At 42.7% G+C, this 16,820-nt stretch overlaps 2 protein-coding genes across 5 annotated transcripts in view; one reads left to right on the top strand and one right to left on the bottom strand.

The window, feature by feature from the left end:
• l1cama (L1 cell adhesion molecule, paralog a) overlaps positions 1 to 12,771 on the top strand; it is a 37,781-nt gene extending 25,010 nt beyond the window's left edge. Inside the window, exons 13-28 of one of the 4 annotated variants that reach the window (XM_030056328.1) lie at positions 217 to 376; positions 893 to 1,017; positions 2,673 to 2,774; positions 3,272 to 3,469; positions 3,573 to 3,643; positions 3,767 to 3,992; positions 4,816 to 4,931; positions 5,364 to 5,577; positions 5,918 to 6,040; positions 6,305 to 6,481; positions 7,262 to 7,375; positions 7,514 to 7,663; positions 8,136 to 8,267; positions 9,500 to 9,572; positions 9,753 to 9,764; positions 10,038 to 12,771. In XM_030056328.1, the coding sequence (XP_029912188.1) occupies positions 217 to 376; positions 893 to 1,017; positions 2,673 to 2,774; positions 3,272 to 3,469; positions 3,573 to 3,643; positions 3,767 to 3,992; positions 4,816 to 4,931; positions 5,364 to 5,577; positions 5,918 to 6,040; positions 6,305 to 6,481; positions 7,262 to 7,375; positions 7,514 to 7,663; positions 8,136 to 8,267; positions 9,500 to 9,572; positions 9,753 to 9,764; positions 10,038 to 10,293 (2,249 nt within the window). In that variant the 3' untranslated portion in view covers positions 10,294 to 12,771. The remainder of the gene's footprint in view (positions 1 to 216; positions 377 to 892; positions 1,018 to 2,672; positions 2,775 to 3,271; positions 3,470 to 3,572; positions 3,644 to 3,766; positions 3,993 to 4,815; positions 4,932 to 5,363; positions 5,578 to 5,917; positions 6,041 to 6,304; positions 6,482 to 7,261; positions 7,376 to 7,513; positions 7,664 to 8,135; positions 8,268 to 9,499; positions 9,573 to 9,752; positions 9,765 to 10,037) is intronic. The other 3 variants (XM_030056330.1, XM_030056329.1, XM_030056331.1) reach the window with 3 other exon arrangements.
• Positions 12,772 to 13,342: 571 nt separating this feature from the next.
• Positions 13,343 to 16,625, bottom strand: ribc1 (RIB43A domain with coiled-coils 1). Its single transcript, XM_030056216.1, has 7 exons — positions 16,427 to 16,625; positions 15,920 to 16,137; positions 15,639 to 15,753; positions 15,172 to 15,290; positions 14,319 to 14,555; positions 14,023 to 14,189; positions 13,343 to 13,457 (listed from the first exon to the last, which is right to left on the bottom strand). The coding sequence occupies exons 1-7, from the start codon at positions 16,623 to 16,625 to the stop codon at positions 13,376 to 13,378; spliced, it is 1,137 nt and encodes a 378-aa protein (XP_029912076.1). The 3' UTR covers positions 13,343 to 13,375.
• Positions 16,626 to 16,820: the final 195 nt, after the last annotated feature.

Here is a 16,820-nt window from a genome sequence, read left to right as displayed (position 1 = left end):
TGCAACAAATTATTATATATTCATTTCATATATTCATTATATATTCATAAAAAAGTGTAACATTCGCATTATGTAGTAACAGCTGCATTATTCAATTACACTAGTATTACAAAATAGTAGAATAGTATTACAGAACTGTCACTGAGCAACTGGCCTTATTCATACGTCATGTCGCCTGCTTCCTCCCCCTGCACGCCTCCCTGCCGTCTCCTCCAGACAGGACAGTGATCCTGTCGCCTCCCCAGGCTCTGAAGGCGCAACCTGGAAAAACTGCTATCTTCACCTGCCTGGCCCAGGTCGACGCCAAACTCTTCCCCCCACTCATCCAGTGGAGGAAGAGTGGGCAGAAGGTTTTTCAGTCGTACAGTGAAGACAAGTAAGACTAGACGTATTCACATTAGATATACACACATCGGAGGTTCAGGACTCCCCAAGGGGTTGCAACACTATTAATGAGATAGGATAGAACTAAATATTACTCCAAATTCATCATAATGTCTGTTTTTTCTTATTTTTCTCAATTTTTCTTATATTCTTTTGAAATATCTGTACTTTTAAACCCGCAGCCCTCCTTTGATCATTAATGCCATAGCCCAAAAAAGGAAAAATTGTTCTTCAGTTGAATTGTATTTACAGACCAGGAAAGAGGTTGTTAGTAGGCATAGGTTTGTTTTAATGAATCACAATCCAAAAACATTGCCAACAACTGTAAGAAGATGATAATAGTGATTGTTACGTTAATGACAGTAATTAATACAGTGGTAAGGACAATTAGAAGAAGGAAGAGGGATGATGATCATGAGAACGATGGGAGGTGGGGCTGATCATCATGATAAAGAAGAGGATAACAATGATGACCAAATGATGAACATTATTTTTCAATTTGCTTCAGATACACATTTGAAGGGCCAGACCTGATTGTGGCCAATGTAGAACCAAAGGATGAAGGTGTGTACACCTGTGAGGTCATCACTAAGTTCGACATGGCTCAAGCCAGCGGCTCCCTCACTCTTGTTGGTAAGAACATGAAATGTGATCATCGGATTATTAAAATCATATATCTAAAACTGACTTTTCTACCTTGCATACAGCATTGAATTAAATGGTTGAATGCCTTTATTGTCACTGTAAACACAACAAAATTAAGAGTCCTACTACAGTAAGGTGCTCACAGTAGCACATATACACCACATACATTTATTCCATTCATACAATAAAAAAGATAAACAATAAATAGCTGTAGTATTTAAAAATAAAAACATGTCTATAGTGTTAAAAGAACAAAGCTATGTACAGTACATGGTTGAGTATATGCACAACAAATAAAATGTAATAAAATGTAACGGAGGCGCACATAAAAAACAGTATAGCACATCGCTTACTATGATATTGCACATGTATTTTACAGTTTTTCTCAGTTGCTTTATTGCATTTCTCAGATCATTATTAACATTTGCACAAGATTTAGTGCAGTTCACGACACAATTAGTGCAAACTGCAAAACCTATTGGATAACCTGCAAAAGCGTGGCACTTGTTCAAAGTGATTAGTTTATGTCTCAAGAGCAAGTATTTATCCCAATGAAACTGTCCATGTCATCAAAATGACAAGTCCTTACACCATTGTGTACAAGATAGTCAGATGCCTTTGTCATGTTCTCATTACTCTGTAATTGTTTTCCGATACCAGATCTTGGTGACTGAGATGACGGTGCTCATGACAGCACTTTACAGTATTTGTGTAGCCCGGCTTTTTGAAAACTATAGGCCTAAAGTTACACACTCTAAATAAAAATTACATATTTCTGTATTATGTGAAGTGATTGATTACAGTATACAAGGCACTGAATACAGTATGATTCACACTTTTATTGTGCTCTTTTCAATTGCAACTTGTTTACAGATATTGTTACAGTAGGCTATAACAAAAAAAAAGCCTTTTACAGTATTGTGCAAAAGAAAAATGGCAGTAATTTACATACAACAAACACATGGGATTCAGCTGTGAGTGACTGAAGAACTGGCTGATCATTGGTTACAACTAATTCTTTAACCATTCCTCCTCATCAGTGAAAGTTGAGTTTCAGCTAGGCAAATTACTGCAGACATCTCCAGAAAAAACATGATAGACATGAATATAAAGATATGTATATATAGATGCGTGAAAGATTTTGACAACTCGTTCAACAATTTTGCATGTAATGACTCAAGCAATGAAATAAGGACTGTTACTTTTATAGGGAATGGCTATTCAACATGCAGTCAGTATAGTGTGTTGTGATGGCATGACGTAAGCAGATGATAACTTTACAAAACAACAGAGAATTGCACTTACAAAACTGCATGATGTACAAAAGCATTTGCTCTTTGTTTAAAGCAATGAGAAACTGCAACTGTGATGAGCACAAGTGACTTAATGTTGTGGAGGTTGAATGAGAAGTTTTGAGAATTTCAATTCTGATCACTAAAGCAGCTGAGAAAAACTGTAAGTGTGTTTGGTATGTTTGCAGTTCAATGTCCTTATGGCTGTCCTTATTTTTCAAAATTGACCAGACCCATCTCTTTAAACTTTAAGCATTTAATACTATGTGCCTAAAGCATTCACATCATATTATAGTATAACTGAAAGGCAGTGGTGATATGTCAACCTGAAATGGTTGTTGTCGTCCTCAGATCGTCCAGACCCCCCTGTCCTCCTCCACATCACTGATCCCAAACATCGGGAGGTCACCCTCAGCTGGACCCCTGGAGATGACCGCAACAGCCCTGTGCTCGGTACAGTATACACAAATACTCACAGCTATATTATAACATGCAACTCTTAAGTCATATTTTCCCATGTTTTGATTCTAGCACATATTCGAATGCTAAAACTGCTCTTACCTGGACTCTTCGTCAGAATAACTGCAGTCAGTCCAAAGTGTACTCAGAATTTATTTGTGTTTTCCAGGAAACTTGAATTTCGTAATTTATCTTGCAGAGTTGGTGATTTCCTCTGCAGTGCTCCTAAGTGAAGATGTGCACACACAAGCGCAAACACAAAGCATTTCATCTTGTCTAGCTCCAACACCCTGAGCAGCAAACACATATCATTTATCTCCCTCCGGCAAAATGAAGTGCTGCTCTATTTTCATTACTTTGACAGAATTATTTGTTCCACAGCAGCAGACTTTTTTGATATGACTTCATCTCCACTAAGTGTTTATTCAGGTTTCTGTTGGTTCACTGATATTAACTTCCTCTCTCTTCACTTTTTGTCTCTTTCTCTTCAGAGTATGTGGTTGAGTTTGAGGACCAGCGTTCAAAGGAGAGGGGCTGGGAAGAGCTGAGGAGAGTAGGGGGAAACACAGAGAGCGTTGCCCTCCCCCTGCAGCCGTACATGTCATACCGTTTCCGGGTCATCGCTATCAACGATGTGGGCAAGAGTGACCCCAGCAAGCCCTCTGAACTCCACAATACACCTGATGAAGGTTAAAGTCATGGCTTTGGTTATCTGTGTATGGATATAATTCTGTGTATTAAGTGTTCTGTAATGGTTCAGCTGAGGTCTGATGATGTCTTTTCCCCCCGCAGCTCCAGACAGTAACCCTGAAGATGTGAGGAGTGAGTCCACAAACCCAGACACTCTGGTCATCGCCTGGGAGGTAAAGTAAACCCAATTAACTTTTAATTAACTCAAGCAGAAGCTGACGTTTTTTGTTTTTTTTTTTTTTTTTTTTTTTTGGAAGGGGCTTGTGCCTTACTGGCTGCTGTCTCTATCGCTGCAGGAGATGGACAGGCGTAACTTCAACGGACCTGACTTCCAGTACCGGGTGATGTGGAGGCGAGCGGTCGGCAGTGGACCCACCTGGCACACCAACTACACCACTGCACCACTTTTCATTGTCAACAACGTCGGCAACTTTTCCGCCTTCGAGCTCAAAGTCCAGGCTATCAATCAGAAAGGGGAGGGACCTGAGCCAGATCCTGTGATTGGCTACTCGGGAGAGGATGGTAAAATCTGGAGTCGGAATATTAGTCCAGTCATTTTCTGAAAAAACCTAGGACAAATTGCAAGAGAAGCAAACTCAACTGATTGTGTATCCTCAGTTTGTCCTGAGTGAAGGAAAAAAGTCCCAAGAAATCCCATTGGTGGAAAGTTTTGAAAATCACCTATTTATGACCACATATTACCAAAAAACACTGTTTTTAACACACAGGGGAAAAAGGTTACTATATATATAGTAACCTTTTAATTCACTGTTATATAGTAACATTTTAATTCAAGGTTACTATATATATATATATATATATATATAGTAACCTTTTAATTCACTGTTTAAATGTCTCTTCTGGCATTTATTCCTTATATTCTTGATTAGTGCATATCAAATCAGATAATGTGTGATATGCATGTGTAAACAGAATAATTCAAAGAACTTGTAATTGACTTTTTTTCTTGTCTTTGTGTGTGTAATCAACTTGTGAATTTTTATAGTGATATCTGAAAGTAAAATTTGGAACCCCTTTCCCCTGTGTGTTAAAAAGGCTGTTTCTTGGCATAATATGGTCATATATAGGTGATTTTCCACCAATAGCGTTCCTTGGGACTTTTTTTTCCCTCACTCAGGACAAACTGAGGATACAAAATCAGTTGAGTTTGCTTCTCTTGCAATTTGTCCTAGGTTGACCCCAATTTTGGCCTAAAATTACTGGACTATCTGTATGGAATTACCTAACAGCTGCAGTATTCATTATTAACCCACTGAGAATGGTTGTGATGTTTCTTTTTGTATTCTTCATCATTCATCTCACTCTTTCTGTCACTCCCTGTCAGTCCCACTGGAGGCTCCCATGGATGTTGGCGTGGAGCTTTATAACAGCACAGCCATCACGGTGACCTGGGCAGCGGTAGGCAAAGAGACAGTCAGAGGACGCCTGCTGGGATACAAGGTACTGATCATGTGTCTCCTCTGTTTGGCCGAGTATATTCAGCTCCTACCTTCATGAATAATACATATTCTCAGTTTACAACAAAGGGAGCCAAAACATCACCAGGCAAAAGCTTTAGAGAAGCGATGTGCTCCAAGAGAAGTGGAGGCTATTTGAATTAGACGATTTCATCTTCACAAAGCACGGCTTCCTAGTTGTACCGCTCATCTCTTTGGCCTGCGAAATACAGTATGTTTTGTTTAACACTATAACTTATCATTATCTTTTTTTAAACAACTCCTAGAAACTCCAGTTTCAGTGATGGTTCATTTTGAATGTTGCCTTAGACAGGAATAGCATTCATTAAACAAACATTAAACTGTTAGAACATACTATAGAAACCATCAAAGCTCACGAAGAGGAAATGATGGCTGGCTGATTTTCTGCCTCCAGATCTACTTGACCATGATCGGCTCCAATGGCCACCACCGGGGCCGCAGGGCCATGGAGCCAGAGACCACTATGGTGGAGACGGAGCCCAATGAGCTGACTAAAGTGATCAGCAGTCTCAGGCCGTACTCCCTCTACACCCTGGCAGTCACTGTATTCAACAGCAAGGGAGACGGACCCCCCTCTGAGACGGTGACCTTCACGACTCCAGAGGGAGGTGAGAAAGAGAAAAAAAAAAAAAAGATGGGGATGGGTGGGGAGGGGGGAAACATGTTGGAAGGGCAAGATGACTCAGAGGTGATAGTTAAAGGGGGATGAGTGGCTCGGTGAAAGCCAGCGGGTAAAGAGGGTGAGAGGAAGAGAGGGAAAGATTGGGAGTGGCACCAGAAGAACTGAGGGAGGGGGAGCAGTGAAGAGAAAGAAGTTGAAAGTATCGCAGGGGTGAATATTATTGCGCAGACAAGGTGAAAGAAAACATGACAGGAGATCCAAATGGTGTGACAATGCCTGTTAAGACAAGTGCGATTGAATCAAGCCTGTGTGCATGTTGCCGCCAGCTCCTGGTCGTCCCATGTCCCTGCGGCTGGACAGCCCTGCAGAAACAGAGATGACCCTCCACTGGACGCCTCCGGCCCACCCTAATGGAATCCTCATAGGATATATACTACAGTACCAAGAGAGTGAGCATATTTACACTTGATCACTATCTGTAAGAATTACCCACTGCAAGACAGCGTACACAAATCCACCTCATAAAAAGGGCCAGAAATAAATGCTGTGCAGCCTGGATGATAATACATTCCCAGCAGAAATCAATAGCGCTGAAATCCTGTCAAAACGAGGCTGCTAATGATGCTCATCAGTCAGTCCCCTGTCACCCAGAACAATGTGTCAAAGATCTGGCGCTGATTGAACGTTGTGCCCTTTGCTTGTGTGCTGAACAGTTGTGGCGGGTGAGGAGAGGCCCGTGCAGATGCAAATCATCAATTACCCCACAGCGACCCACCTCACCGTGAAGAACCTGGACCCACACAGCCGCTACCGCTTCTACCTGATGGGCCGCACCGCCGCTGGGGACGGAGAGCCCATCATGCGAGAGGGCGCCACCACCCTGGATGGAGGTACTGCCTCAATCTGATCACCATGTTCAATATCATTTTATACCACCAACTCCATCGCAGGAACTGTCTCTGGATCACAGGAGCCATTTTAGTGAATCAGGAATCCTTACCCCTGTTTGCACCAGAGGGACTAGTTCCTCTTTTGACCCCAGAGGCTGAGTTCCTGGGCCCCAAAACGATTACTGCAAACAGGGTAGTAGTAGTGGTAGTAGTCTCCGAGCTCCTGAGCACCCCGATTGGTTAAACACATGACACAAATAGCATGAACGTATCAACCACAACATTTTAAAAAAACAAGACCAAGTGAATGCAAACCTATGCTGCAAACACAAATGATTAAAAGATTGCTCCATCAAGATATTAATTGGCTTGTAACAGAGAAAAACACGCTGCTCATCGCCGTCTGTGCCTGAACACCATATCACAGCGGATCTCCATCGCCCTACTACGTAAATGCAGTTTCTCTTGCTTTTCCAGCGTCCTCAGACTCATTTTCAGTCCAGACCAAATGCAACATTACAGCCCCCCGGAAGTAAAAGTCACAAGCATTATTACAGCTTTGAAATTGTCCATGCTTTACTGTTTTGCTGTTGTCAGTTGCAAAACAATAGGATACACACTTTGACCCCAGAATCCTCTTCCAAGAGCAAGACTCAGGATTTTTAGCCTCGGAACATTTTGATGAAAAAAGGGGAATGTTGTGCAGAGATGTATGACTGTCGTTTCATGCCAGTAACGGATCATAATTTTGATTATTTTCTGCCTGAATCCATTTTTTAGTCCCTCCTACCAACATCAGCCTGTCTGTGGGAGAGACGTTAGTCAACCTTAGCTGGGTGGCCAAGGAAAGGCACAGGAATGTGGGCTTCCGGATCCACTACCTCAACATCAATGGTAAATACTTGCTAGAAACGCCTGCATCTGACAAACCTCTTTCCACTGAACCTTGTGAAACCGTTAGTTCCTTGTGCGAATAGCTTCATCGTCCCGAACAGCAGAGAGGAAATCTAGGTTTATGTTGTGGTTCTGCAGGCAGTGGCAAATGGAAGGAGACGGAAAAGGTGAACACCTCTCAGTCTTTCTACCAGCTCCAGGGCCTTGCACCTGGATCTCATTACCACCTACGCTTCACCTACAGCAACGTCACCTTCTGGGAGACGAACATCACGACGGAGGGAACAGGTACTCCCAATGCTCTGCCTCCATTCATCCCTTTTTATTTCATCTTTTCTCCCTCCCCTCTGGGCTTCACACATCTAAATATAAAGCCTGATCCTACAGAGTCTTCCAGCTCCCTGAGCTGCCTGTGAAGTGCTTTCAAAATTTTAGGTGAAAAGAGAGCTTGGTGAGCCATATGAAATGATCCATTAGCAGTGTTTGTTTGGGGCATTGTGCTGTATTCTTTGGTTCCCTGGTGAAATGTCACTGTGTCTGTCAGAGTGCTGGCTGACGGGGCCCCTTGAGCTCTCGCTCTCTCTCCCTCTAGATGTTGCTCTCTCTTTAATCTTGTTTCCCCTCCTTTCATCCTCTTTTCATCCTTTTCTCCCTTCTTGTGCTTTCATCCCGTCTCCCTTCCTGTTTCTACTCTCCCCAAAATTTCTCCTTCTCCTTCTCCTTCTCCTTCCCCCTCGTCCCCTCTTCTCTCTCTCTGGAGGAGTGACAGAGATGCAGCCAAGCTTCGCCACACAAGGCTGGTTCATCGGGCTTGTGAGCGCCATCGTGCTGCTACTGCTGATACTGCTCATCCTGTGTTTTATCAAGAGAGGCAAAGGGGGAAAGTATTCAGGTAGGACTCACCCACTGAAACGAGCGGTACCAATACATCAACAGAGAGCGTGGGCTGTCAGAAAATCTGTCGAGTTAACTCAACTGTACAGTTTTGATAACAGCAAAGTGGTAGAGGCCTTGGAAGACTTGTTTGAAGGATGCACTAATAACACTGCGGTCGTTCCTCTTTCTGAGCCTGTCACTGTTTGACAATTATGCGGCATTTGACACATGGTCTAGGGTGGTCTTTGTCTCTGCTGTTTGTGCCAATTGAGCCACTTCTCGCTCAGGACACAGTCAACACAAGCTTTGCTGATAACACCGGACTGTCGAGAGCCATAAAGCTTTCTGACATTGAAAGTGACATCTCAGTGGAAGCGGAAGTCAGGCAGCTAGAGGAATGGACCAGAGCGAGTCAGATGCTTCTTAATGGAAAGAAAAGACAGTAAAATAAGAATCAGCAATGTTAGAAACTCTCCCCGGCCATCCTCTCTAACTCGGGGCTGACAGGGAGTCCCCATGGTGGAAAATGCCAGATACTTAAGTTTCCTCTTGGCCAGCCGCCTCAGTGGCAACCTGAAAAAGACCTCTAAGCTGACAGCAACACCATGTACTGAAAAAGTTGTTTGATGTGCATTGCATATTCTACACTTGTATTACATGAGTACAGCTACTGGGAGTCATGAATAGTGGCAAGGTTGAGTGGCTATAATAACCAAATGACATAATAGCGTCCATCAGTGCAGCTCTCCGACCTGCCACTCTTTGACTGGTCAGGGAAATACACTGACCTCATCATCTTCTCCCAACAAGGAGGACCTTAGTGGCTGGTCCCCTTGGAAAGACGAATTTATTGTCTGCACTAAAAGCAAGGACTAATTGATTAATGAATGCCACCATACCCACTGGCATCAGACTTTTTTAACAATGAATAATTTAAATTGTTTGAAATTTTAATAGTGCTATTTTTAAGCAGCCATTATACTGTGAGTCAGACCAGGAATAACGTAAAAAAACTGGAACTCTCGGCTGCATTAAAAAAAGTCTGTCTGTCTGTCTAGATACAGCCCATTTCTACCTTCCCGATGCACTAAATATTTTCTATAGACTAACATTGTCACTGCAGCTATCTTGCTATCTGATACATGTCATTATCAGCATCTGACACAGTGGCTTTGAGAGCAAAGCAGTGGAGATCTTTCTGATTAATGGACTGATAACGAAATCCAATAATCTCTCTCCTGCTCCCAGTGAAAGATAAAGAGGACGGCCCGATGGATTCAGAAGCGCGGCCTATGAAGGATGAGACCTTTGGAGAGTACAGGTTTGTCGTCCCGTCGTTTAGACGCACATCGTTTCTTGAATGCTGTATAATATTTCTGTGCATTATTTACATTCTGACTCCTAACACAGCCCTGATTCCCTCAGTGTTGTTTCTTTTTCCTAACCCTGTGTGTTCCTTATGCTGTCCCTCTTTTCCCCAATGCCTGCTCCTGCTTTGCAGATCTCTAGAAAGGTATGCTGTGATATGTCAGCTCACCCTACCCCCTCTCAACTACCATCCCATCCCAATTCCTTACATATCTTCTGACTTAACTTTCAGCTTTTGTAAAATCATAGTGCAATTTTTGTCCGTTTTTATGCACTTTCAGATGTATGAAGGAATAAAATATTCAGTTGTTCAAGTCGGTTGCTTGATTAGTTAAGTGATTCTCATTCTCACTTTTGCCGTCCTCTTTTCTTTTCTCCCTTGCTATGTCTCATTCTTTCATCTTGCTTTGCGCGGTAGTGACAATGAGGAGAAGCGTACAGCCAGCCAGCCGTCCCTGTGTGATGACAGCAAGCTGTGCAGTCAGGACAACCTGGACTACAATGGCAGCAGTGCCCTGACCACTGAGCTCAACATGGATGAGTCCCTGGCCAGCCAGTTCAGCCGGCCCGGTCCCGAAGCGCTCCAGGGCCTATCAGACGGCTCGCCCCTCAACTCCACCATCGTCTCCTCAGCCAACAACGGCATGCCCAACAAAGTCACCATCCTCAATTAACCCCAACACATCCACTTGAGACTGTCAGACCAAAACATGTCAACACATATGTGCCCGTGTTCCCTACTGACTTGGTGATCTGCAGTTTGACTAACATACAATCAATACATTGACCATTCAGATGCCCCTTGCAGTCATCTGATCGACTATCGGACTATTCTGACCAAAGGCGTGTCCAAAGTAGTGGACGATGTGATACAAGTCTGACTGACGTGACAACAGAGCGACTCTCCAACCTAATGATGTCCTTTGACCCCCTACTCTGTGTAGTTTACAGCATACCTGAGTGACTGACATTCATCTCTCTCCCTTGTTTTCTCTTTCGTTCACTCTCCAAAAACAGCGCTCTAGAAAAGTGAAGACAGAATGTCAAAGAAGTAGACGGCAGAGAGGGATTTTAGGTACGGTCCTGCAGAGATGCAGAGTAGTGCATTAAAAGAGAGGGACGACAGTAGAGGCTATGTGGGGGAAGGGACAGCACATGCTGCTGGGGAAAGTCTTAAATCCTTGATATTGTTATCATGTTTTATATTATTATTTCACACACTATTTTCTATGTCTAAAGCCATTCGATGTTGCAGACTCTAATCACCAGTGACATTTTTATTTTTTTATAAGCAAGTTTGAATACAAAGCATACTTTTGGTTTTCTGCCAGTTTTATTTGTTTATTCATCTTTTTTTCATGTTGTTTTCTACATCATTTATAGAATTCAGTAGTTTGTGATTTCTCTTCATTTGTACCATCATGGATCAGGATGATTTCACTAAAACTAACTGAAGGCAAGTTTCTTATTATAAATAACATTGGATGCATACAAGGAACTTGCTGTGAAAATGCCGAGTAGCGTGTGGTGTATATAGCTGCATCTACATCTATCTATTTAGCCATAATACAGTATTATAGATATGTACATGCTCCTTATAAGTTCCTGTGCCTGCTAGGTCTGCATAGAGCACCAGACTGATGTCATTACTTTCTCGCCTTTCCACCAGAAGTGTAATGTCATTATTGGTATGATATTGTAATTCTTTTGTGTAGAGACCTATGTGTAGCTTTCTGTATCTGTCTTTGTCTCTTTCTACAGTGTATTAAAAAAAAACAATGTTGTCTCTAATTAACAATCTTTCCATACCTGTCCATCTCATACTACACAAATTGTGTAAGGAGCAGTATTAATGTATATTTACAGATCAGGGAGTGGAGTCTTGTGGGCGCACACTCTCAGTTTTATTTTCAGGCCCTCATCAATGCAAGTTGATGATGCAGATAGGCTTACTGATTGCCAGTTGATGTATAATAAAGTCAAGCAGTTGGAATTTACATCAAACACAGAGAATGTATTCTTTCTAGCGCTGGGTAGAGATCTTATTTACATGCCAAAAACTCTTTTGAAATTATGAAACTAAAAAAAAAGCAAAAAAAAAAAAAAAAGCAGCTGTGGGGTAAGAGAACACAGGTTTTGGTATGGCTACGACAAGACGGAGAGCTTTTTGTCACTGAATGTAAATACAAACCCTTAAAGATTGTTTTGATGAACCCAACCATGTTTGATAAAAAAAAAAAAATGTGAAAAAGTGTGCAGGTTTGAAAAGCATTTAAGTTCGTTTTAAAATGTTGCAAGTGGTTATTTTTCTTCTTTGTACTGATGCTATGAATTCACACTTTCCTTCCCTATTTGACGACTTATTGCAGTGAGATTTGGCTGTTTTAGAGAAGATAGTTCATAGTCGAAAAACAAATGAAAAAAAGGAAAAAAAAAAAACATTGTTCTGTAGATGTTTGCAAACACTTCACTTCAAAATTTGAAAACTAAAAAAAAAAAAAAAAAGTACATTAAATCCTATTGTCATTTAGTGATAGTAGTAGTTACATTGCAACAAAAGCTAGGATTGTGTTCATGTCCACATCTGGTAATGCAGTGCAGTGCAGTGAGTATCTGTGGAGGCTTTGTCTGATGCAGTTATGAAAGTCAGGGATGCAGTGAGCCAGTTTGTGCATACCACGGGGAGTACCTATATGCAATGTTGCTGTCTCTGCACTCCCTACTCAAACAATAGCTCGCTACTGGCCAAACACCACTTATTGACAATCCCAGAGAGAGAGAGAGACTATGGGATGTCTGTGGCTTGTGGCGCTGAAGGAGGTGTGTGTAAGCTCCCTGTTGTTGGTTGTACAGACACACTCAGGACAAATAAAACTTTTAGAAAATCTATTTTCATACAGGAACGATAAATGTCACAAAATATGCCAATATTCTATCTTGACTATCTGCTGCTAAACATCTGTGTTTGTCGGTGTTAGGGCAAATGTTAGTTTTGAATGAGGGATGAGTGTACACACACAGATACTCACTCCACTGCCACTCGCTCTTTGCTTTCCATGTGTTGAGGGGGAAAGCTGGGGACGCCGGCCTTTGCTTTCCCACGGTTGTGCTTTCCCTTTTTATAGTTAAAAGATTAAAAAAAACCTATTAAAAAGTGAGTCAGTGCATTTAGAAAAGAACAGCAACAGCTTCCTCAGTGCTCATAAGCAGACAGATTTCAACAATAATGCCTAAGTGGGAGTGGGAGGGGAGTGGGATGAAGGGAGGAAAGGGGGAGAAAGGAGGGGTAGAGGGGATGTATATGTCACTGCCGGGGTGGAGATGTGCCTCTGTGTGGTGTGTGAACTGCACCATTAGCACAATGGGACTGAGGGGTATGTATTTGTGCCATGAGAGAAAGGAGTTGGGGGTGGGTCAGCTTCTAACTGGACTTGTACTGCATATGGGGCCAATATTATTGTATTTGCATTATAAAATCAACCACTGTAACTGGATATATAATAATAAAAAAAATAAAGTACCTGGAACAATCTGTACCAAAGTCCCTCTCTGTCATCAGTATTGACCCGTATCATTTACAATAATCAATGCATTTATTTCACCTAAAAATAATCAGGAGAAACCGAATACCCCTATTGTAAGAATTATTATCAGAAGAACAAAAGGGAAAAGACACTGAAATAATCAGTTGACTTTACTAGGTAGCACATAATCACATTATGAGCACACACAAGGCCATATGAAAGGTTGAGGCAGTCAGCGGGAGCTGGTGTTGAACTGGCAGAAATAGTCCACAGTGGGTTTGTTGGTGTACAGCTGCTTGTTCAGATACTCCTGACTGGGACAGAAAAAAAGATAGAAAAAAATACACAGTCAACAAACTGGTTACTTAACCCCTTCAGCGCTTATTTTCTCCTGACATTTTCCCTTAAGTGGCTTCAAAGTTAAAAATAAATAAATAATAATAATAATAATACATATAAATAATATATTTTATAAAATATTATACAATTGTTTCACACATATTCTGTATGTGCTAGGTGCAATGCTTCATTACATCATATTTTTATTAAATGACTTTTTCAAACCCAAGATGCCATTGTTTTATGGCTGCAACATCAAATAGAACCACATTTGGTATCTTTTGAAGCCTTGGATTCTCTACAATTTAAAATAATGTTCTGTGGGTTTGAAACAAAACCCAGCCGACCAGCAGGGTTGAAGAGGCGAAATCTGAAGTCTGCATTAGAACACCACATCCAAAAAAAAAAAAAAAAAAAATCATACACTGTGTATGCTGACCATTGTATGTTGCATTACATTTCTCTGTTTTCTGTAGAGTGTTGTTAAGTATGTGAATGTAAGTGTGTGTGTGTGTGTGTGTGTGTGTGTGTAGTGCTCACTATGCCTGCTGCTCTCTGGCCAGCTGCTTGTTATCCTGGTCCAGCTGAATCCTCTTCTGTCTCCGCTGTTCTGCTGCTCTCCTCTCCTCCTCCTCCGCCTCTCTGGACAGTTTCATTTGCTGGAGGTCCCAGGCAGCATCCAGCATCCTCTCAGCCTCACGCTGTCTCTGAAAATGACAACAAAGAAGGTCTAGTTCTGAGATGTCTTTAGCAGCAAACTGTGGGCTGCTGGGTTGTACACATTACGGTGCTGGCACTCTACAGGACTTTTGTAGGAACGCAGCTGACTCCCGCACCTGCCTCTCAATGCGCTGTTCTTCTCTTTTCCTGTGGATGTCGCTCAGCTGCTCAGCACTCATCCCCCTCCATCTGTCTGTCAGGACCCTGTGTGGCCCAGCTCCGCCAACCTCTCTCTCCGCCGCCTCTGGACACTCGGTCAACATGTCTGAAGTCAGCAAGTGCCACATCTCTGCAAGGCCTCCCCCTTCTTCTCTCATACGCCGCTCTTTCAGTTTCTCTGCCTGCTCTGCAGCCTGTTGGGAACGGGATGAGTTTAGGCCTAGACCGCTGTTTGAGGGCCAGCTTACAGATCAGTCCCTTGATAATTAGGATTAGAATGAGGTTTGTGAAACGCAACCTCTAATCTGTGGTTACTTGTAACACAGGCTGTTGATGTGTCAGCCATGTGTTGAATGTTCTCCTGAGAGATCCACTCAGTCAGCTGTGCTCACTTGTGCGTAAAGCATGTGAGCGGTTATTAGAGAAACCACACAATTGTCATGAAAAACAGCATGATCTGAAGGATTTCTAATGATGCCTCCCTCCTGAGGATTCAACTCAGTGCATTCAAGGCAAATGAGAGGAAAGCTAAATGAGGGCTTTTAAAAACAGGCTGGCCCCATGCATACATCAAAGCAGTTTATCCATCCATGTTGCTCAGCGCTAACTAATGTGACGGCCATCGAGCGAGTGTGTACGCATCATTTAACATCGTCAATTAGTTATTTTAATTCCAAAATCCCACCTGAGTACACCCTGTCACAGCTCAACACTTGACTGGATTTTGCCTTAAGCATACATGGCAGGTTGTGGTGTGTGTGTATGTGTGTGTGTGTGTGTGTGTGTGTGTGTGTGTGTAAGTGCATGTACCAGAGCATGATTGTAGTTGCTAAGTGCGATGCGAGCAGCTCTCTTACACTCCTCCTCTAGTGCATCCAGCTCAACCGCCCTTAGGTCCTGATGTACTAGCTCTTTGCCCATGAGAACCTCTGTAGCACACACATACATACACACACACACACACACACACACACACACACACACACACACACACACACACACACACACAGAGGAAATTACTTACTGTGTGCTTTACACACCCACATTACCCGTACACTGCTCTTCAACAACATGCTCTCACACACACAGCCTGCTCTTCAAGAGAGGCATCCATCATGCTACCTGGGAAAATGGGCCATGCGTAGGAGTGTGTCATTGTTTGTGCATGCAGCCATGAAGCGTGAGCATGATTTACAGAGGCTATACTCTACTGAGATCACAATGTGCATGCCTGTGTGTGTGTGAGTGTGTTTGCATGTAAGTGTGTTTGTTTTCACCTTTCTGCTTATCCTCCATCCGTCTTTTCTCATTATATTCCTTTTGGATTTGAAAATCTCTCGCTGTCTTTTGCATTTGTGCTCTCCTCTTTTGCTCCTCTCCTATGCCCTCTCCCTGTAAATAAAACAAGCAAACAGTACCAGAGGGTTTGAATTATTATCTGTTATAATATACACTGGATAATTTTAGATATTATGATTTATATCACTAACACACACTGGATTCTGTTCCACCGGTGCTTTGATGAACACCTAGTACCCACCCTTCACACAGAACCTACCTGGAAGATTTGCATACTGGCAGGCCCGAGCTCAGCCTCCGGAGTAGGGAACTTGAGCGCCCCCTTCAGGTTGCATTTGAGATCAGCATCCGTGGAGTCCTCAGCACGTTGATGAGTGGCCCAGTGGTAAGTGAGGTCTGCTTGCAAAGCTGCTCGCCTCTCACTCTCATCCCTCTCTTGTTGCAGCATCGCTTCATCATGCCTCCTCATCAGCTCATCTGCATAGCATTGAAAAAAACTTTTATACTCTAGGACAATATATAAAAAATATAATGTAATAAATATTCTAAGTTTGCTGATCATATTCTGCACAGCATTTTATGAGGTGAAGAACTTAAACCTAACCTTCTCCAAAGAGCACCTCATCCTCTTCTGCCTGATTGAAGACCCACACAAAGCTTTTTTTTTTTTTTTTTTTTTTTTTACACAGAAGCCCTGGTTGTGAGCCGAGTTTGTCATTCAGTTGCTGTGAGTCTCATCCTGTTTCCACCCCCTTACTCTATTTACCAAAGGCCTTGTCTCGTTGTCTCTCCATGTGCTGCTGATGTTGTTTCTCCCAGACCTGCTGGTCCAGGGCCCTCACGTCCAGGCCCATCACGCGGCTCCGGGGGTTGTAGATCCGAGCCTTGCGCGCAGTTTCTGCCGCAATCCGGCGCTGAACAGCCTGATCCGCCGAGCGGTCTACCGGTAAATCAACCTTGTACATGTTCACAGTTTCTAAGGGGCCTGTGAAATGAGATGGTACAGCATTAAAAACAATGGCTGTGTAGAGGCACGGATTGCATGCAGAGGTTATTGAAGTGTCCTTGTTTTGAAAGAAGTGATGCTGACTGGAGCTGGGGCTGTGACCTCCCCACCTGGAAGCTCCACCGACTGTGAACGACAGGAGTATGGATCGGAT

The sequence above is a fragment of the Myripristis murdjan genome, chromosome 7, assembly GCF_902150065.1.
Source record: "Myripristis murdjan chromosome 7, fMyrMur1.1, whole genome shotgun sequence".
Classification (NCBI taxonomy): Eukaryota; Metazoa; Chordata; class Actinopteri; order Holocentriformes; family Holocentridae; genus Myripristis; species Myripristis murdjan.
The sequence above is the reverse complement of the archived record's forward strand: the minus strand, read 5'-3'. Positions and strand labels throughout refer to the sequence as shown.